The sequence below is a fragment of the Gadus morhua genome, chromosome 6 (genome assembly GCF_902167405.1).
Source record: "Gadus morhua chromosome 6, gadMor3.0, whole genome shotgun sequence".
NCBI classification, from domain to species: Eukaryota; Metazoa; Chordata; class Actinopteri; order Gadiformes; family Gadidae; genus Gadus; species Gadus morhua.
The window spans coordinates 2,046,534-2,068,038 of NC_044053.1; the positions used below are offsets into that span (position 1 = coordinate 2,046,534).

The 21,505-nt window shown below is 43.5% G+C and overlaps 1 protein-coding gene across 2 annotated transcripts; it reads right to left on the reverse strand.

Annotated features, from left to right (window-relative positions):
- Window positions 1-371: 371 nt before the first annotated feature.
- On the reverse strand, window positions 372-17,946 carry LOC115545482 (complement C4-A). Of its 2 annotated transcripts, none has more exons than XM_030358698.1 (41): window positions 17,789-17,946; window positions 16,139-16,310; window positions 15,297-15,462; window positions 15,107-15,177; window positions 14,906-15,000; window positions 14,717-14,799; window positions 14,541-14,628; window positions 14,338-14,458; window positions 13,952-14,090; window positions 13,742-13,854; window positions 12,319-12,474; window positions 12,059-12,229; window positions 11,721-11,915; window positions 11,488-11,631; window positions 10,255-10,378; window positions 9,913-9,999; window positions 8,925-9,125; window positions 8,693-8,807; window positions 8,491-8,561; window positions 8,263-8,402; window positions 7,722-7,937; window positions 7,477-7,528; window positions 7,312-7,395; window positions 7,016-7,222; window positions 6,619-6,694; window positions 6,323-6,521; window positions 5,856-5,960; window positions 5,292-5,454; window positions 5,012-5,199; window positions 4,565-4,723; window positions 4,419-4,478; window positions 4,249-4,339; window positions 4,018-4,159; window positions 3,390-3,474; window positions 3,019-3,093; window positions 2,686-2,788; window positions 2,492-2,581; window positions 2,308-2,400; window positions 1,260-1,343; window positions 1,023-1,155; window positions 372-683 (listed from the first exon to the last, which is right to left on the reverse strand). In XM_030358698.1, exons 1-41 carry the CDS (start codon window positions 17,854-17,856, stop codon window positions 545-547), a joined length of 5,064 nt encoding a protein of 1,687 aa, XP_030214558.1. In that variant the 5' UTR covers window positions 17,857-17,946; the 3' UTR covers window positions 372-544. The 2 variants fall into 2 exon arrangements, with proteins under 2 accessions (XP_030214558.1, XP_030214560.1); XM_030358700.1 differs by lacking the exon at window positions 17,789-17,946 and adding an exon at window positions 16,473-16,620.
- Window positions 17,947-21,505: the final 3,559 nt, after the last annotated feature.

Genomic DNA, 21,505 nt, shown 5'->3' on the forward strand with positions numbered 1-21,505 from the left:
CTACGGGCATTGCTGAGGTGAAATATGTGATGTGTGTTTACCTTTATTGATTCAAATGTTATGCAATGTGTAGTGCTGAGCGAACAGAGCGTACATTGAGCTGACAGCGCTGTGACACTCAGTACTTCCATGATGTTGATATTGGAGCAGCGCTTTAAAATAATAAAGTACATAAGCCTGCGCCTGTGCCCCCACCCTTAACCCTTCCCCCCTACCCTCACCCCCTACCCTCACCCCTCCCCCCATCCTGTTTCTATATTTTATATTTATACAATGATCTCCAACACATGTTTGGATATTATATATATTTATAAAATGATCTCCTACAGTTGTTGGATATCTGGTTAAAGGTATTGAAAGAGAAAGAAAAGTGATGAACATGCATGGTTTTATTAGTACGTATTAGAACGTAAAGCATTGATTAACCACAGGGGTTACACATTTCATAAGTATAATATTTGTGGTATATATATATCTCCGTTAAGATTTGAGTGGTCCAGAGATCATGGTTCTGATGTGAAATATACTGAACCAAAGTGGACCTTTACAAACTACAGTCATTCAGGTCATTAGCAAAGTCACTGAAAGATATACAACTAAGCTCGTATCTCCTCGATGAGGCACACTTCTGAGCATCAGGAACCAACTCCACCCAGGTGGTGGAGTCCAACAGGTACTGCATTCTAGAGAGAGAGAGAGAGAGAGAGAGAGAGAGAGAGAGAGAGAGAGAGAGACGGACAGAGAGATGGACAGAGAGACAGAGAGAGAGAGACGGACAGAGAGAGACGGACAGAGAGACATAGAGAGACGGACAGAGAGAGACGGACAGAGAGACAGAGACAGAGACAGAGACAGAGAGAGAAAGACAGAGAAAGAGAGAGAGAGATGGTCACAGAGAGAGAGAGACAGAGAGAGCGAGAGAGAGCGAGAGAGAGAGAGAGAGAGAGAGAGAGAGTGTGTCAACATAGCCTGGTATATATATCTTAGGATTTGTACTTCATGGACATCACTTCATCGCTTACTCTCCGTGTGAGTCGGTGGTGGAGCCGTCTTTGCCCATGATGAGGTACTGCCGGCCCACCTCAAGCTTCTCTCTGCACTGAAGCCTGTTGGCAAACACCCTCCTGCTGTGGGCGGCTACCCTGGTGTCCTTACCTGCATGGGAGAGGACGTACACGCGTCGTATCAAAGTAAAAGAACGCAGTCACACATTAGCATTTGTCTCGAGTGTTGTGGATGCCCTCTTTAATAAGCCTTACTTGACTTGAGGAGCCTCACTACATTTGTGTTGTAAAGCCGGAAGTTGCTCTTGAAGGAGACATCGAGAACCTCCACCAGGAACTCTGAAAGCAAATCGGGAAGAATGAGAATAAACACAGCAGCTGTTCTGTTGGTTCAGGTGATGCAACATGAGCGCAAAAACACAATGTGTTGAGATTAAAGGTCCCATGACATGCCACCAGGTGTGGTGTGATTAGCCGTTACAAGCCGTTTTGGAAATTGGCCCCTTGTGACATCACAGGTGGGCGTGTCCACCTAGATGTGTGCTGGATAGATCAGTTTGCCAGCCTACCCAGTGGACTGTAGCAAACGCTGCTCATCTATCCGTCGCACATCCACATCTATCCACATCGAGGTGGACACGCCCACCTGTGATATCATAAGAGGTAGATTTCCAAAACGGCTTGCAACGGCTAATCACACCATATGAGACCTTTGCAGATGTAGTAAAATTATTAAATCTGTGAGAGGGTTAATGTGACAGGGTTACTGTGAGAGGGTTGGTGTGACAGGGTTAGTATGACAGGATGAGTGTGACAGGGTTAGTGTGACAGGAAGAGTGTGATATGGTTAGTGTGACAGGATGAGTGACACAGGGTTAATGTGAAAGGGTTAGTCCGACAGGGTTAGTGTGAGAGGGTTAGTGTGAGAGGGTAAGTATGAGAGGGTTAGTGTGACAGGGTTAGAGTGACAGGATGAGTGTTAGAGGGTTAGTGTGACAGGGTCAGTGAGAGGTTCAGTTTGAGAGGGTTAGTTTGAGAGGGTTAGTGTGACAGGGTTAGTGTGAGAGGGTAAGTATGAGAGGGTTAGAGTGACAGGATGAGTGTTAGAGGGTTAGTGTGACAGGGTCAGTAAGAGGTTCAGTTTGAGAGGGTTAGTTTGAGAGGGTTAGTGTGACAGGGTTAGTGTGAGAGGGTGAGTGTGACAGGATGAGTGAGACAGGGTTAGTGTGACAGGGTTAGTGTGAGAGGGTTAGCGGGACAGGGTGAGTGTGAAAGGGTTAGTGTGACAGAGTTATGTCCTCACTGTAATCCACCAAAGGGTGGTAGCAGGCGTGCTGTATCCGGCTGCCCTTCTTAATCTTGGTCTTCAAGAGGTTCTTCACTTCATGGCAGGGTCCTGATAGAATAAGACAACGTTAGCAGAGTAGCAACAAAGCTTAGCGACATTGTGGGAGGCTGGCTGCCAGTGGTTGGGAATGAAGCCGTACTCTCTGCACATTGGCACACGTCATCAGAGCACAGTTTGGACACCTCTGTGCCCCTCTTGGGGGCAGAGTAGAATATAGTGCACTTCTTCACTGCAACGAAAGCAAAGAGCATAAATTAGGCTCACCAAGCCGGTGCTCATGGAATGAATGAAGACATGAGTGGATGAAAGGGTTATGGAAAGGATGGTTGTTACTTGGTTCATAATAATCGTAGAAGGAGGCTTGAGCGGGCTGCAGGAGGCTGATGGGGACGGTTTGTTTAGCCTCAAACGTTATGCACTGGCTCTTAGCCTTGAGCTGCAGGGAAAGGATGTGAATGCAGGATCAGGTGCAGCACTAAGGACCACAATGGGAATAAGCCTTAGGGCTTTATTGTGTCATCCCTGACTATCTTTATTGATAGAATGTATGGCACAGGTTGTTGTTTCATATTTTTGTGTCAAGAATGGTCAAATAAAATCAATCGAAAATCACTAGCATGTTGCATCGAATGTCATCAGATGGGGTCTGTTGTGAGAAGGCAGTACCTCGTTGAAGTACAGTATGACTCTTCCAGAGGAGATCTCATAATGTGAGATGTAGACCTCAGGGAGTTCTTTAAGCTGTTGAAGGAACAGGGTAAGAGCAGATTAAGTAATTCAATTCAATTTCATTAGTATAGCCCTTTATCACAGGTACAGTCTCAGAGGGCTTTACAGGCCATGTATTTATAAATATGCCCCCCGCCCCCTGACTCTAGCCCCCCAGAGGGCCAGAGGAAGGAATAAATCTGGAAAAGGAACACGGATTGGGGATCCCTCCTTCCAGGGATGATCAGGAGTGCAATGGGTGCCATAATTGACATACCGTCGCATAACAAAGCTATCGTGATAATCTGATGTGAAGGAGGGTTACTTACTCCGTCCAGATGCTCTGTATTAGCCTCAAAGCCACTGAGGAGGGTGATGTCTGCAATAGCCATACCAGTGAGATTGCTTTTCAGGCTGGAAAACAGAAACAGATGAATATGAATAACACTTGGCCCAGGCTAGGACAGGTGGAAACATATGGAGATAGATTGGTGAATCCCACTCAGCTTCCCATTGGTTTCATACACCCAATAAATGTGTTTAAAGTGAACTGAAATTAATCTGTTTGAACTGAACTAAACTGAATGTGTGTAAAGTAAAATTAACTGAATCTGTGTAAAGTGAACTGATTGTATGCAAGGTGAACTGAGCTGAATCTGTGTAAAGGGAACTAAACTGAATGTGTTTCCAGTGAAGTGAAGTGAATTTATGCAAAGGGAATTGAATTGAATGTGTGTAAAGTGAACTGAACTGAATGTGTGTAAAGTGAACTGAACTGAATGTGTGTAAAGTAAACTGAACTGAATGTGTGTAAAGTGAACTGAACTGAATATGGGTAAAGTAAACTGAATTTGTTTACAGTGAAGTGAACGGAATACATGTAATGTGAACTGAATGTGTGTAAAGTGAGCTGAACCATCTGAACGCCATCCAGGTTGACAGGACTTAAGGACTCACCTTAAACAGACATTGTACATCAAAGAGTTTTCTTTAGCAGAGTTTTCGTCGATTTCTCTCCTGCGTCGGGTTCTGTGCTTGTCGATTTCTGCGTCGTAATCGTAGTTTTCAGGGAAGTACTGGTAGTTGTCCAGAATCTTAGCTGTTGAAATAACGGTTGGCAGTGATTTCCATTTCTTTACACTGTTTGAAGTACCTTTAGAACTGGTGTTAACAACTAGACCAACTCACAGGTGTACTGAGCCTTCCCCTCCAGCGTCACGTTGATGTTCAGTAATGTACAGCTTTCCGTGGGCTCCATCAGATAGAAGTGCTTCATGACCTGTACAGATGGACCGTTGAGTTTCTATTCATTCATTTTTTTATTTGCTTTTGAGCAGAAATAAATCAAACCATCTTACTTTCATTTTGATGTTTCCCGTTCCTTTCAGTTCCACCTTGATCTTGTTTCCTATCATGGACTGAGATGACAGACAGGATTAAAGAGATGAGTTGGGAGTAGGGTAAGTGGTTCTATGGGCTCGGTGTCCATGATGCTGTACTGTACCTTCAGCTCGACTATCACTTTGTCCGTCGGCTCTTTTAACAACAACTCCCTCTTGTCTGATTTTCCCGATACGAAGAACTCTGCCTCCACCGTACTGAAAGACTTAGCGGGCTTCTTCACGTCGTACTCTGCCAGGGCCTCCAGAGCCACCATGGTGTCCTGGAGACAAGAACGTACTTCAATATAGCTCGTAGTTGTACTTCAATATAGCTCGTAGCAGCTGGACTTGAATATAGCTCGTAGTTGTACTTGAATATAGATCAAAGTTGTTCTTGAATATAGCTCATAGTTGGACTTGAATAGGGCTCATAGTTGGACTTCAATACAGCTCGTAGTTGTACTTCAATATAGGCCGTAGTTGTACTTGAATATAGCTCGTTGTAGTACTTGATTATAGCTCGTAGTTGTACTTGAATATAGCTTGAGGTAATACTGTAGCTAGGTCACCTGCGTTGACTGGAAACCCCCGCCGTAGTTCTCCTGCGCGACCAGCCAGCAGGAGGCGCTGTCGGCCCACGGGAAGTCCTGGTGCGCCACAGCTGTCAGCAGGGCGTAGGCCGTCGTTTCCACGGTGATAGCATCCTGCTGAGAGGAGCTTTCTGGATTGGCTTTCCACACCCGGCAACCGTTGTCATCTGTGGAGTGTTAAGAAGTCAACAAACACGCAGATTCAACTGTTTCAGTGTGAGCATTGTGTTGTTGGACCGACATTGGGTGTCTGACCGACCTTCTGCAGCCAGAGCTTGGAGCTGCTTCCAGGCTGGTTTGGCTCCGTCTATGTCAGGCAGACAGATGGCCAGGCAGTAGGCTGTGATGGCCACAGCATAAGGCCTCTCCAGCTCCCCCACGTGGGAGAGGAGGTACGACGTCGAGCTGGCGATACTGTCCAGCTAAGGACCAAAATAAATTCAGAAGTTTATGGACGTAGTTAAAGTACAGTGAAAAGACCTCAAACCAGAAAGCATGTACGGTTTCTGAACCAGTGCCAGCAGCACCCCTAGGGGTCACTTGGGTAACTGCATGCAAATTCAATTTCCAAATATAAAAAGCACCAAAAAGAGGGGGGCGGGAACAGCAGTGAAAGAGAGTTGAAGATATGTCTATAGATATCTATATGTATATATATATAAAGCTCTATGCTAGGCGTGGTTATATCTATATGTATTTGTATATAAAGCTCTATGCTAGGTGTAGCTATGGCTATATCTATATGCATATAAAGCTGTATGGATGCCTGTGGCTATAGCTATATGCATATGTATATGTAGCTATATGGATAGCTGTGGCTCACCACATCGTTCTTCATGCTGTGTTCGACGAATGGGATGGCGTGCTGCAGCGCCACGGCGATGAACGCCGTCATGGACATGTTCTTCCCAGCGCCTCTGATCCCCCCCTGCAGTGGAGGGAAGGGGGGGGGTCAGGAGAAGCACACCTTTAAAGGGGACACATTGAACCCCCAGGTGAGAGTGGGATTAGCCGTTACAAGCCGTTTGGAAAATCGGCCTCTTCTGACATCACAAGTGGGCGTGTCCACCTAGATGTATGACGGATAGATGAGCAACGTTTGCTACAGTCCGCTGGGTAGGCTGGTGGACCGATCTATCCAGAACACACCTAGGTGGACACGCCCACTTGTGATGTCAGAAGAGGCCGATTTTCAAAACGGCTTGTAACGGCTAATCACACTCACACCTGGTGGTATAATATGTCACCTTTAACCAACCATGTGTGAGTGGGCTCCTGAAACCAGCCTACATCCATCTCCCTGTCGTACACAGGGCGTGGGTCTGAGAAGGACCCGTCCTGTTTCTGCACGGACATCAGGAACCGGACTGAAGTGCTGATGTCCTGATTGGACACGTCCCTGCCAATGTGACCCTGCGGGCCGCCTCCCCTTCCGGCCATCTGGCGATCCGCCAACAGAGACAGCACTTTCACAACAAGAGCGGTGAGCCTGTGGTCAAAACAGAACACGGTTACGGCCAGTGCTGTTGTTTAGCAGGAGCCAACCTGGGAAGATATTTACAACAATATGTAGATAGAATGCCTACCAATAACTTGTTTGAAATTCTTTATATATTCCATAAGATCCATCATCTTTTCTGTGTTCCAGAATTCTCGTCAAACCTGGAGAGAAAACATAATTGTTTAAATATTTGTGTGCTGGGCTTGCTCAGGCTTGACTTTCTTCTCTTTGTGGACAACTGTTAAACCTCATGAAATCATCATGACATCATCATGACCTCACCACAACATCATCATGACATCAACGCAAATTCATCATCATGACATAGTCACAACGTTCTCGTGGTATCACCACAACGTTTTCCTGATGTCATGATGACATCGTCACCATGACCTCATCCTCATGACGTCATCATGAATTGCACGCAGAATAGACAACAGTTAGCAGACGTGGGAGGAGTGATGTGTTTCAGACATGCTGACCCTTCTCAGTCATCTCGAGAGCCTGGTCCCTTTTGCCGGCGGGCAGCTGGGTCCACTGCTGGCTGAGGTCCAGGTAGCGCAGAGCCAGGACTGTCGGGGCCATCAGCTTCATGGTCTGCTCTGCACAGCCACCAGGCAGCTGCAGAAGACGGTCGACCCCTTCGGCCGACAGGAGGACCCTGGCACTGGACTCGCCGAACCCCGCCCCTGGGAATAGGACTCAGCTGTGACTTACTGAAATAAATGACTATCGTAATATAGTTCATTACTACAACACAAGTGGGCTCAACACACACCTTCCATCTTAATGAATAGATTGGAGGAGGATCCGGGGACCGTCTCATTGGGTAGGTTTCCATCGATGCTGAAAGAAGCCCCCCCTGAACAGACAACAGCGCACCCACTGGTCGATCAGAAATGAAAGAGTCAATGATTAAACGTTTGAATTTGAAAAGTCTCACCTTTCAAATCATAATTCAAAGTAATCTCCTTCGTCTTTTCTTCTCCTTCTGTCTACAAAAAACAGAGAGACACTCATTGATCCTTTGCCATTAAGAGTTGAAACTGCAAAGTGAACTCTTCATTGGTTAATTCACATGAAGTAATGATAGCCAGAGAACCTTTCTTGAGCGCTTTCACCCAGACTACCAGTTCCATACCCATCTGCCCCCCATGAGAAACACGCACATTCAATCCATTGACTTACCCAAACATTCAGGCTCTTTTCAATGGCGTCGGGTTCCCTATTGTTGTTGAAATCATAAAGGCGTATTTTGATGGGTATAGCGCCGCTTATCATGGGGATGGCAGCGAAGGTCACCAGCGTAGAGGACCCGCTCTCCACGCTGACGTTCATGAAGGCTGTGAACGTGGAGGAGCCCGGGGAGCAAAGCCCGGGTGTCTGCTCCATGTGAACGGCTAGCTGGAACCACAGATCAGGGGACGGGATGAGACCTAAACAAGACCTACAGGCTGACTCCTACAGGCTGAGACCTAAACAAGACCTACAGGCTGAGACCTACACAAGACGTACAGGCTGGGACCTACAGGCTGACTCCCACAGGCTGAGACCTACACAAGACCTAGAGGCTGGGACCTACAGGCGGAGACCTACAGACAGAGACCTACAGGTTCAGACGTACACCAGCCCTACATTAATGAGTCTTTGCATAAAGGCAGCTGAAGGACTAAATAGTGGATGGAACCCCTGAGATGTTCAGGAGCCCAACAGTCATCCAGATCTTTACCTGTACAGCATCAGGCCCATAGTTGTAGATGACTGCCACAATGCTCAATTGTTCATATCTCCTGACCGAATAGGGCAGTCTCAGAGACACAAAGATGTTCTTAAAGGTTTTCAGCTCGATTGGCTCGACAACGCAGAATCCTGCATGGGACACCAAGACAAAAGCTCATTCTCGACACACTGGCTTATATTAGAAATGGTAACTGGAAGGTAAGAAAGTCAGTGTTACCGTGAGTTGGAGATAGAATGACTGCCTGAATTTCCCAAGTGGTAATAGAATCCCCTAGAGATAAAGTGTGTCTAAAAAGGTTTGTATATGTTAATATTCTTTTTGTAATATTAATATATATATTTTTAATCAAATCATATTTTCTGTGACATAAATAAAGAATAATAAAATATAATAGATAATATATAAAATATTGCGTTACTTGTGTTGGTCAGTGGCATCGAAATATGTAAATGCAAAACTTGGAGCAAAATTTCGACGGATCCTATTTGACATCCGGCCAATGAAATATTCCTCAATATCTAGTAGACTGACAGCTGGAGACAGAGGAAACATGACATCAATCAATTAATCAATTAATCAATCAATTAATCAATCAATCACATACGTTGAATGGTCCTTTGGTTGATACGACTTCTTTCTAACATGCTTACTTCTGCCAAATCCGTTGTCTTCCGCGGCGCTCTTCCTCAGAGCCTCCCCCCGAATACAACACTTAAAGAAGATGTCGGCACACTGAGGCTCTGCGTTCATCTCGGTCACCCTCCTCCTCCTCTCCTCACAGGAGCGTCTCATGGGGATGGAGGAGAAGCCCTGGTCACAGCACTGCTGGAGCTCTGAGCTCAGGTTCCCCTCTGAGGACAGACGAGCTCCACTTACACCATGGGGCAGTTTCCTGATTCACTGACTAATGACACATATAGATTTACATTTACAATTAGGGCGTTTGGCAGGCGCCTTAATCCAAAGCGACTAGCAATAAGTATGTATTTCCCCCTTGGATCAATAAAGTATATACTATCTATCTATCTATCTATCTATCTATCTCTCTCTCTCTCTCTCTCTCTCTCTCTCTCTCTCTCTCTCTCTCTCTCTCTCTCTCTCTCTCTCTCTCTCTCTCTCTCTCTCTCTCTCTCTCTCTCTCTCTCTCTCTCTATCTATCTATCTATCTATCATTTGTCGTAAGAATATAGAGCTGTCGGTACAGTAAGGGTGTTCATAGAACCAAGTGCCAAGCACTAACAATAACAAGGTTTACCCATTCCCTGTATACAACAAAGATAGCTAGGATAAGATGCTACACAATGCTAAGTACTATTCTTAAGTGCAAGGATGTGTAACATACAATAAGTGCATTAAGTGCCAGTACGTACAATAGGCCTATTCAACTAGCGGCCCGTTGCCCAAATACGGCCCTTCTTAATTTTTTTCCGGCCAGCAAGAGGTTGCCTGCAAACCAATTTTTTTTTATGTTTAAAAAAAAAAAAGAGACAAATAGTTGCCTGCATATCAGGTTTGTGTGTGTAATACGTGGTGTAATATGATAAATAAAAGGAATGCATGAAGGCTATGCAGAGTCCAGGTGAACTAATATGATATCATACTATATATTTTGCCTTGTGAATGTAGTTGTTGCCTTACTCATCTCCAGGAGCTCATGTCGGAGGTCCAAGGCCCGTCTGGAGCGCCGTGCAGCATGGGGTTTACACCTGGACCCTAGAGGAAGTGCTGAGGAATGACGCCCTTATTAGGTCATTGGAGCTTATACCGTACACACACTTTGAGGGAAGTATAAAGAGAGATTCTGATACTCTCGGTCCAAGAGAGATGAGACACATACTTGACAGTATTACATGTGTTTCTCATGGAATAAACATTTTTGAAATATCGAAATTGAAATATTATGAATATCGTTCATATCAGCCTATTATTATATTATTAATTATATTATATTTTATTAGGAGCGCGTCTTGCTTTCAATACCATTTGCTTTGGGTGTTGAACCTGAAGACACAAAAGACAAGCCGGCCTCGGTGAAGATGGAGTCCTGGTCGGGCCCCCCTCGGTATGAGCAGCCCAGGTCGTAGGACTCCATGGCAGAGAACACCTGGGGGGTCAACCCAACTTTATTGATGAAGCTCTTCTCACACAAAACAGACTAAACCATTCGGTGAGGGGTTTTCACACGTAGTATGAGCAGTGATGCCATGACAAGCTGTTTATTGGTGTGGGTTGCATTGTGGCTGTGGACGCTGTATTTTGTACTTTGTGATTGGATGTTATTGCTATGTGGGCGGGACTAGCTAAAGCAGGGCTATATATCAGTCCCTCCAGAAAAACGCGATTATGCGATTGCATAATTCAACGCATATCAGCCAAAGTCTGCATATTCATGCGGGGGCCGCATTTTTTCAAATATGCCGCACTTTCACGCCATAAATTGCAGATTCCCGCGCAAAATATGCGCAATTTCATTGCAAAAAAAGTCCCATATATCTTAGCAGAATGTTGCGTTTACTTCACACAAGAGCAGCCATTTCCCCCTGTTGCCATGGGAACGTTATGAAGTGACGTAATTACACGACGTGAACGTCATCGAAAAGCTGCATTTTTTCGCAAGTTCCCGCAATTTTTGCAAGTTCCCGCAATTTCATTTCATGAAATTGCATAAATATGCCGCATATTTCATTGCATTTTTTAAGAAAATGTGCCGCATAATCAAGGATTTTTGGCCGCAACAATCACAAAAAACGCCGCATTTTTCTGGAGGGACTGATCTATACACCATGCATGCCAAGCGTTTGGGGTTCAGATCTGGCTCCCTCTGGGGGACTGAGGCACTGTCTGAGCAGAGGGACCGTTCAGGGGTCAATGGAGTGATTCATGTTGGACGGTTTAGTTTTGCTGATCAATAATGTATAGGCACTTCTAGTTCTGTGTCTCAGATGTACGTTTTGGCCACGCCCGGTCTACATCACAGCACTTTGTTGGCAGTGCTGGGATCCAGTGGTGAAGAGCTTCATACTACAGACCAGGACAATGACCAGGACGACAAAGAAGATACAGGGTGTGTGTGTGTAGGAGAGAGGGTGTGTGTGTAGGAGAGAGAGGGTGTGTGTGTGTGTGTGTGTGTTGGAGAGAGGGTGTGTGTGGGTTCGTGGCGGAGCGTGCGTGCATGCGTGTATCTGTGGGTGCGTGTGTGAGTCTGGATGTAACCTGCTTGGCTGTCAGTCTGTTCCGTCGGTCCAGAGCGTACATGGCCTTGTCCACCACCAGCAGAGCCACCCTGGCCCTCCCCTTCACCTCCACCTCCAGTCCGATGATCCCCCCTGGCGGGGCGGGGTTCATGGAGGGACTGACCTGCGTCCCAACCAATCAGCATTCAGTCGTCTGTTGTGGTGAAGCTTATACAACATTGTTTTTGAGGTTCAAGACACAAAGGTCCTCACTTTGACCGCCATCTCACACTCATCGACCACGTCCACCCACACGGAGTCAGACACCAGGACGTCCTGCTGGTCGTAGTAGTAGCCAATCAGACGCAAGGAGGGCACCATCTGGGCGGTGATCCTGATCCCGGCGCCGCCCAGTCGGGGCATCGCTACCACGGAGCCCTGATGCACCAGAGCCCCGTGACTCAAGACCTGCAACACACGATTCACCCGACGGTCATCTCAACCCTCGCTCTGCTGAAACATGGACGACGTTGTGTATGATGATGAAGATGATGATGATGATGATGATGATGATGATGATGATGATGATGATGACAATGACGATAGCTTACCAGGTAGTACACCAAACCATCTTTGGGAAGACCGTTGATGGTGTTGAACGTGACGTCGAGCTGTTGGTTGACTTTGAACTTCCCGGTGGGAACGCTGATGTACAGGTAGTGCTGACTGGGCGAGGACATGGGCTTCAAAACCTTCTCCTGCGTCACGGTGCCGGCTCGGACCTGTTGCAAATGAAGAAGATACAAAACTGCCATGGCCGGATGTGGTTAATGTGAGGATATTGATGAAAACGATATCTTGGCACTCTTACGTTAACAGTGATTTGTGCAGGAGGAGAAGCTGGGAGATTGAAGATGTGCACCGCTGCCCCCTCTTGGTTGGTGACCAGCGGTACGGTTTCCCCTCGGAGACTGAGCTCTACCGGGACCTCAGAGGCTGGAGAACCATCCGGAAGACGCAGGAGCACCTGACAACGGGAGGTCAAAGGTTATCTATCTATCATACTGATACAGGGACAACAGATGTAAATTAGCCTTGTGGCTAGAATCTGGCTCAATTATATATTGTGTATTGTCCCTGTCAAATAAACGAAAAAATCCAAATAAATACTAGCCTAATACTCATACTGATAAAAATGACATAATGTGATCATACTGATACAAATCATAATAATAACCATAAAAAATAATTATATTTATATATACATTTTTGAATTAGTATAAATAGGTATATGTATCTTTAAAAATAAATATGAATAAAATAATTACATATTTTTTGTTCTTATTTTATGTATATATGTAAATAAAAAAATACACTAAATAACTTATAACATAGAAAGGTGCTATAATAAATAGCAAACTTGTCATTACTTAACCCTTTGTTAATATTTCTTAATTGTTGCTAAAATATCTATTTGGCACAAGTTAATTATTGTTTCATCAATAATTTAATATTAATTGTTTGCATAACCCTAACCCTATCCCTTACTCACGACCCTAACCCTAACCCTAACACACGACCCTAACCCTAACACACGGCCCTAACCCTAACCCTAAGACACTGCCCTAACCCTAACACACGGCCCTAACCCTAACACACGGCCCTAAACCTAACCCTAACCCTAACACACAGCCCTAACCCTAACACTCGACCCTAACCTTAACACACGGCCCTAAACCTAACCCTAACACACAGCCCTAACCCTAACCCTAACACACAGCCCTAACCCTAACCCTAACACACGACCCTAACCCTAACACACGGCCCTAAACCTAACCCTAACACAGGGCCCTAACCCTTACCCTAACACACGACCCTAACCCTAAAACACGGCCCTAAACCTAACCCTAACATACAAGCCTAACCCTAACCCATTAACCTAACCCTAACCCATTAACCTAACCCTAACACACGACCCTAACCCTAACCAGTGAGTCAGTGACACTCGGTGGTCAGTGAAAATAAACTATTAACTTGTGCCAAATAGATATTTCACTAACAACTAACAAATATTATCAAAGGTTTAGGTAATAACTAGTTTGCTCTTTATTATGGCACCTTATTATAAAGTGTTACCAATATTTTTTAGGATTACATATTTTATAATTATAATATTGTATATACAATTACCTTTTTGGTATTAATATAATATAATAATTAATGATAATTCATTATTAATTATTATTTTTATTTATATTATTTATACATATTTATATAAATATATACCTACTTACCACAATGTCTAATGGAGCTCCAGGAATGAAAGACGATCGAATTCGAGATAGGTCGATTTCATAAAGTCGAGAAACGATTGGAAGAGAAATCTCTGCCTCCTGCATCTCACTGCCTGCAAGCACATGACCAGGATTAGCCCCGCCCCCAGCCCACAACCACCGCGTACATGACTGTACATCGCCTCATTACTGTGTAAACTGCAAACATACTCTGTTGTTCTGTGACCGACACGCTCATCACCAGTTCTGCACCCTCCTGCTCCAAGTAGGTGACGTTACACCCTTGGGTTTGTAGCTGTGTCTTTAGCTCTTCAGCCCTGAGAGTCACTGTGCCGACACCATCTTCAATCTGTCAAGAAAGAGGTTTGGGTTTTTACTTTATTTTAGTTGAAGTCGGTTTTTCCTTCGCTTCCGCAAAAGCCTCCAGACTCACTTGTTCAGAGTTCCCCTAGACTCTGCATAGCCTCCCCCCTAACCCCCCGCCATTTCTATGGACATCCTCAGTGTACCGACAGCGATATATTGTTGTTTCTCTTTCCTCTGACAAATGTTCTTATTGTAAGTTTCCCCAGTTAACAACTTAGCTTGGTGCTCACCGAGCCAGTCTTCTCCAGTCCCCGGATCATCCGGGAGACTTTGAGGCACTCAGAGCCCTGCAGGCCGGCCACCCTGAACCAGGAGTGGAAGCTCCCAGCCACCGTCTCCCCGTACGAGTACCTGCGTGAAAGGTCGCTACTGTCAGACCACTGCCTAAGCTAAGGTCATTCATGTGCTCATAGCTTGATTCATCAGAACTCACTTGGCCGTCACCGTGAAGGTAAACGTCTCGCGCTCCAACAGAACGTAGCGTTCTTCGGAGTTTATGATCACCTCGAAACTTGGTAAAACTGCCGTTAAAAAACAACAGGTCACTTTTGCTAATGAAATGCATAAAGCTGAAACGCTGACAAGGTTAAGATAAATGTAAACACTCACCAAATTTCTGGACCTGAAACTCCAGAGTAGCAGCATGTTTCTTATCTCCTTCATAATGTGCAACAATTTTCCATGTACCCAGTCTTAAAAAGAAACCCATGAATGTAAAATAAATCAATGGAAAGAGGAATAAGGAGCTGTGGAACAGGTTAAATGCCGTCATGCAGGTTTTATGATGGGCCTCCGTACCCAGCGACGTCAGGTAGGTACAGATCACCTCTGAACATACCACCGAACGGAGCCCGGAGCGATGAGTCCAGCTTCAGACGGATTCCAGATGGGTTCTGTGAAAGATGAGAATCCATTCAAATCATGAAAAGTGCAACAGTCTTTGGAAAGTCTCCTCAGAAGATCAGATTTGAGACGCATCACATCCCACAAAATACTCACAATGACGGATATTTCAATTTGTTCCTCTGAGGGTCGCATGGTGTGGTCGAGTGCGAAGATCCTGTACTGGACTGGAAGTTAGATCATGTAAAACGCATGAATGAATAACGTGGGATGAGTAATATATCACGTACAAGAAGGATATAGTTCAGATTGAGTTGAAGAAGGGGCTGGTGTTGTGCGGTCGGACCTTGATCTGATGGTTTGTACAGCGGTTGGTTGGTCTGGATGAAGAGGTAGCCCCTGTGCATGGACACCAGCACGCGGGTCATCTTCCTCACTGGTGTCTCGGCCACCAGCAGAAGGTACGGATCAGACTTAAACTTTACGAGAGCGGCCATCCTCTCCCGGTCTATCTGTACCAATCATGAATGGAATATATGTTAAAATGTACACTTGTAAAAACAAAATTCAAGTGCAAAATATGCAAATGAAAAGCAACAGTTTCATTTCATTCATTCAGATTATTGAGCTATGATTCAACACCGTATTGTGGTTTAGTGCAACCTGTGTGTCGACTACATTATTGAGCTATGTCTAAATGTTTAGTTTAACCTATATCTTCTTCCCAATTACAATTACGGCATTTAGCACTGCAGACGCTTTTATCCAAACGACTTACATCGGGTTAATACACACATTGACACACCGACGGCAGAGTCAACCATGCAAGGCGACAGCCAGCTCGTCAGGAGCAGTTAGGGTTAAGTGTCTTGCTCAGGGACACATCAACACTCAGCTAGGAGGAGCTTGGGATTGAACCAGCAGCCTTACGGTTACAACACAGCTGCTACCACCTGAGCTAAGCCACATTCTTGAGCTATGTCTAACCACAGTGATTTTTAGTGTAACCTATATCTTCTCTACATTATCGAGCTATGTCTAACCACAGTGGTTGAGTGTACACTATGTCTTCTCTACATTATCGAGCTATGTCTAACCACAGTGGTTGAGTGTAACCTATATCTTCTCTACATTATTGAGCTATCTCTAACCACAGTGGTTTAGTGTAACATATGCACGTTATCTTACCATGAGCTCCACGGTTTGGATGGCTCCACCATTAGATGAAGTGGTCTCTTTATCGGACACAACCTGGCCTGACCTCTCATCCTCCAGATAGAGCGTGGTGGCCGAGGAGGTCTGAACAAAGACCTTCTCCTTAACGTTGACGTGGAACACTTTTGGAGCCGAGATGAAGAATCTGTACTTTCACAAATGTAAATTAAAATAGTATTTAAATCACGAAATGTTAACATTTCATGAATAAGAATATAATAAATCAATGAAAAAATAACAGTAGATATTTCAATTCCATGATTCTACCCAGTGGTGGAGTAATATTATTTTTTATATTCAGGCCTACCTTTTACTGGCACACACAGACTCCAGAGCCAATATGAGTAAAAGCAACAAACAAGTAGACCTGTGCATTCTGGAGCCTCAACTGTTCTGATAGTCCTGGTCTGAGCCAATGGTCTCCAGATGTCTAGTCTTATAGTCCTGCCCCTTCTCTACTCACTTTCACAGTTGTAATGGCTGCAGTTGTATTTATAATACTGAGCTCACAATTTGAGAGCTAATGAGAGTACAAGTAAGTGTGTTTTTTAACTTGTTTTAAAAAAAGAGAAAGAAGTATAACAAAATACATTCCTAGTTTATTAGATATTAGATGACAGTAAAACGTTAGGCTGCAGCAGCCTGGGTTCACTCTGGGGATCTACCAAATCAGTTAGGGTTGTGTTCTCTTATCTGCTCTCTCATTGGTCTCTTCAACACTGCCCCGTTTTTTCTAAATCATGTGATTTACTGGAAGTTTCTGATATTTAAATGTCATTATTGAGCTATGTGTAAACAACATATTGTGGTTTAGTGTAACATATCTTCTCTACATTATTAAGCTATGTTTATACATTGTTTAGTGTAACCTATGTCTTTCTCTACATTATTGAGCTCTGTTTAATCAACGTTTAGTGTAACCTATGTCTTCTCTACATTATTGAGCTATGTTTAAACAACGTTTAGTGTAACCTATGTCTTCTCTACATTATTGAGCTATGTTTAAACAATGTTTAGTGTAACCTATGTCTTACCATACATTATTGAGCTATGTTTAAACAATGTTTAGTGTAACCTATGTTTTCTCTACATTATTGAGCTATGTTTAAAGAATGTTTAGTGTAACCCAGGTCTTCTCTACATTATTGAGCTTTGTTTAAACAATGCTTTGTGTAATCTATGTCTGAACTACATTATTGAGTGATTTCATTTTAGCTCAATTAATCTCATATTATTCAAATTATTTTCTGACTCATTATTTATTCTGCTGTGTCATTTTGTTTCATTTTATTTTTACTACATACTTTCACACATGTTTATCTTTACATCAAATTTCGGATGATGGCACCAACGTCATGACTACATGTCATTCTCATACCATCCTCAAGGTGGTGTTATATTGCGCCATTGCCTACGCAGCCTCTCTGTTTCTTTTTGATGTCAAGCATGCATGTTGTTGTTCTGAAGACGCATTTCCCTTTGCATCATAAGTCAACCTCAAATCATGTGTCAACCTCATCAGTAAACAAACACAAGTAAACGGGTGAAAAATAACACTCAATGTTTCAATTTCATGATACTTCCCAGTGGTGGAGCAATATATTTTAATAGATGTAGGCCTACCTTTTACTTGCACACACAGACTCCAGAGCAAAGATGAGTAAAATCAACAAACAAGTAGTCCTGTCCATTCTGGAGCCTCATCTGGTCTGATAGTCCTGGTCTGAGCCACTGGTCTGAGCTACTGGTCTCCAGTTGTCTAGTCTTATAGTCCTGGTCTGAGCCAATGTTCTCCAGATGTCTAGTCTTATAGTCCTGCCCTTTCTATACTCACTTTCACAGTTGTAATGGCTGCAGTTGTATTTATAATACTGAGCTCACAATTTGAGAGCTAATGAGAGTACCAGTATGTGTGTGTTGAACTTGTTTTAAAAAAAGAGAGAAAGAAGTATAAAAAAATACACTCCTAGTTTATTAGATATTAGATGACAGTAAAACGTTAGGCTGCAGCAGCCTGGGCTCACTCTGGGGATCTGCCAAATCAGTTAGGGTTGTGTTGTCATCTGCTCTCTCATTGGTCACTTCAACACTGCCCCGTTTCTTCTAAATCATGTGATTTACTGGAAGTCACAGATATTTAAGTTTCATTATTGAGCTATGTTTAAACAACATATTGTGGTTTAGGTTAACCTATGTCTTCTCTCCATTTTCGAGCTATGTTTAGACAATGTTTAATGTTAACTATGTCTTCTCTACATTAAGCTATGTTTAAAAAACCTATCTCTTCTCTACATTATTGAGCTACGTTTAAATAACGCTTAGTGTAAACCTATCTCTGCTCTACATTATTGAGCTACGTTTAAATAACGCTTAGTGTAACCCACATCTTCTTGCAGGGTCGCGGGAAGTGGGGGTGCTTAGGGTGCTGCAGCACCCCCCCTGGCGGTCCCTGGCTGTAACTGCAAGTGAGAACGTTTTCTGAACGAATCAATACTTTTTTTTTTAGAGTAGAATTTTATCATACAACATGATTATTCATTAAATTATTGACATCCACCCTTTTTGTTATATTTATCATATTAGCATTTCATTTTATTTAGGACATTGTCTGTGTAGGCTGACGTAGTGACGCACAACGCAGAACAATGCTGTGTGCGCGACGGGAAAATTCGAGAAGTCAAGCTTGTTACAAGTGCAATGTGTCGCAGAAAATAAGTATTTTCCGATTTTTTTGGCACCAAGAAGGCAAAACTTCGCGATCAAAACACCAGCCGGACATCTAATTCCCTGCATTCCGTATGTGACCTGTCCATAGCTCAATATGGTAGGCCTACTATGCTGATTTAACGTAAGCATATTGGTGTACAACATCTGTTGTAGTTCAAAACATTCTAAAACTGGTGTAAAATGTTGCTGGCCATATTAATAGACACGTTGAATGTTATCGTTTTGATTCTGGAATCCCGCACGTAAACTGGTTGGCAAAAAAGGAGCAAAGACGGACGGACGGTTCACTTGACGGAGAAATCGTCACCTTCCTCATATCAGACAACTCGCAAGTCTGGATGAAAACGAAGGCTTTCGTTTACTGTCACTTTCCTTTGTAAACCTTTAGAAATAACCTCCTGAATCCTTGTTATAACGCTGTGTAATCAAGTCAATAAAAATAATGTAAATCAATCCGGACCGCAACAGCTTGTCGGCATGTTGTTAGTGTGTGCAATTCAGCACAGTATCAGCCGAGTTGACTCTAATTTCCACATTGTTTACTTGCTAACGTTTTCGAATAACAGTGGCTAGTTGGCAGAGTTACACCGGGATCCCACCGGACGCGTACGCGCCGCAGCGCGGCACGCCGCTCCTGGGACGCTGCTGAAACGTTCCGCGGCGCGCCCGGTGGAAATGGTCTCATTGATTAGAGTGGAAGCGATCAGCAGCGGTGACCGCGGCGCAGCCGTCCCGCGGCGCGTACGCCTCCGGTGGAATCAAGCCTTTAGTATTTTTACACACCAGTAAGTGTTTATCATAGCGGAGCCCCATATGTGACGTCACCCGTCATCTCGTCTCTGTAAACATTGGATGTTGCGCAGCATTTATTATGACGTCATTATATAGACTCTCTCTCAGCACCCCCCACTCGGACTGACTTCCCGCGTCCCTGTCTTCTTGACATTATGGAGCAAAGTTTAAGCAATGTTTTGTGTAACCTATGTCTTCTCTACATTATGAGCTATGTTTAAACAATCTTTAGTGTAACCTATGTCTTCTCTACATTGTTAAGCTATGTTTAAAGAACGTTTAGTGTAACCTATGTCTTCTCTACATTATTGAGCCTATGTTTAAATAATGCTTAGTGTTAACTATGTCTTCTCTATTTAGCTATGTTCAATAACGCTTAGTGTTAACCTATGTCTTCTACATTATTGAGCTACGTTTAAATAACGCTTAATGTAACCTATATCTTCTCGACATTATTGAGCTATGTTTAAACAACGTTTAGTGTAACCTATGTCTTCTCTACATTATTGAGCTATATATAAACAGCGCTTAGTGTAACCTATGTTTTCCCTACATTATTGAGCCATTTATTTTTAGCAAATACTTTCACACATGTTTATCTTTACTTCAGAATTCGCATGATTGCACCAACATCATGACTACATGCTATCTTCAAACCATCCTAAAGGTGGTGTTACATTGCGCCATTGCCTATTGCCATAGCCTCTCTGTTTCTTTTTTAAGTCAAACGTACATATTGTTCTGAAGGCGCTTTGGCCTTTGGATAATCAGTCATCCTCGAATCAAACGTCAACCTCATCAGTAAAGAAATACAAGTAAACGTGTGTGCTGCCTTTTTCTGGATAAATAGAACTGTAGCCTTTACAGTTCCAAAAAATTCAATGAGTTGTTGTGATTCAAGGGTTTATGTCCTATGGAGGAAACAGTAAGATAGTAAATATATACGTATACAAATGTATATTATATTTACGTTAATAGTAATATATATATTTTAATCAAATCAGCTGAGAAAAGTAAAGGGTCTAGTTCTCTTTATCCATTACAACTGCAGCTCCCTATCTAACTTTTCTTTTTCGGATTTGTTTACTGGCCAGTCTTGACCAAAGGCCGATATGCCGTCGATGCATATATGTGTGGATATGCAGCGCTAAGGTAACAAACGCAACATTCCCTATTTTTGTTGGATTAAACACTACTTTTAATATATTAATATTTTTTTATTCCAAATCCATTTCCGTTTTCATTATCGTTCAAAAATAACTACCGACAATAGACCTCTAAAGAATAAGTCCCGCCTCCAAGGCTCCCGGTTCTTTCCCTCCGTCAAATGTCTACGAGAATCACATGGCGTTTAGAATGATCATGCATAACAAACATAACAAACTCTGTAGGCGGTGAGGAAGTGAAAGCTGCGTCACATTTAAGTTGTTCAAACTACACATTTTTAATTACACTTTCAGTGTAGTTCACTTTTTCCATTTAGTTTCCATTGGGGTTTTGGATTGTCGGCGCCGTTAAAGTAGTAAACGATTATTAATGCGGGAGCTAGTACCGATCTGCGCAGACTTCATACGTCATACTTGTTAGGTAGGAGGGAGGAGATGTCCTTGATCGCAACCACAACCTAACATGATGGTCATTTCAAGAGTGATTTCAGTGGTCTATAAATCTTTATCGCTGGCGAGGATCAGCCTCTTTTATCCGCAACATAACTTTTTGGTCTGACCGTGATAAGGGTTTGCTGGCTGTCATTGAGATTTAGATCGATTCGATCGATTTCACACATGAAAGAGCAGTGTTGGTGCTGTCACGTTAAAATTG

What these genes read in the sequence shown, in the direction of transcription:
- LOC115545482 (XM_030358698.1), bottom strand. Translation starts at nt 17,856, where the DNA reads ATGGACAGGACTACTTGTTTGTTGATTTTACTCATCTTTGCTCTGGAG. An exon ending in GTACAAACCATCAGATCAAG is followed by an intron (nt 15,178 to 15,296) that starts GTCCGACCGCAC and finishes TCTAACTTCCAG; the next exon opens with TCCAGTACAGGATCTTCGCA. An exon ending in TCTATTCATTAAGATGGAAG is followed by an intron (nt 7,223 to 7,311) that starts GTGTGTGTTGAG and finishes TCCTATTCCCAG; the next exon opens with GGGCGGGGTTCGGCGAGTCC.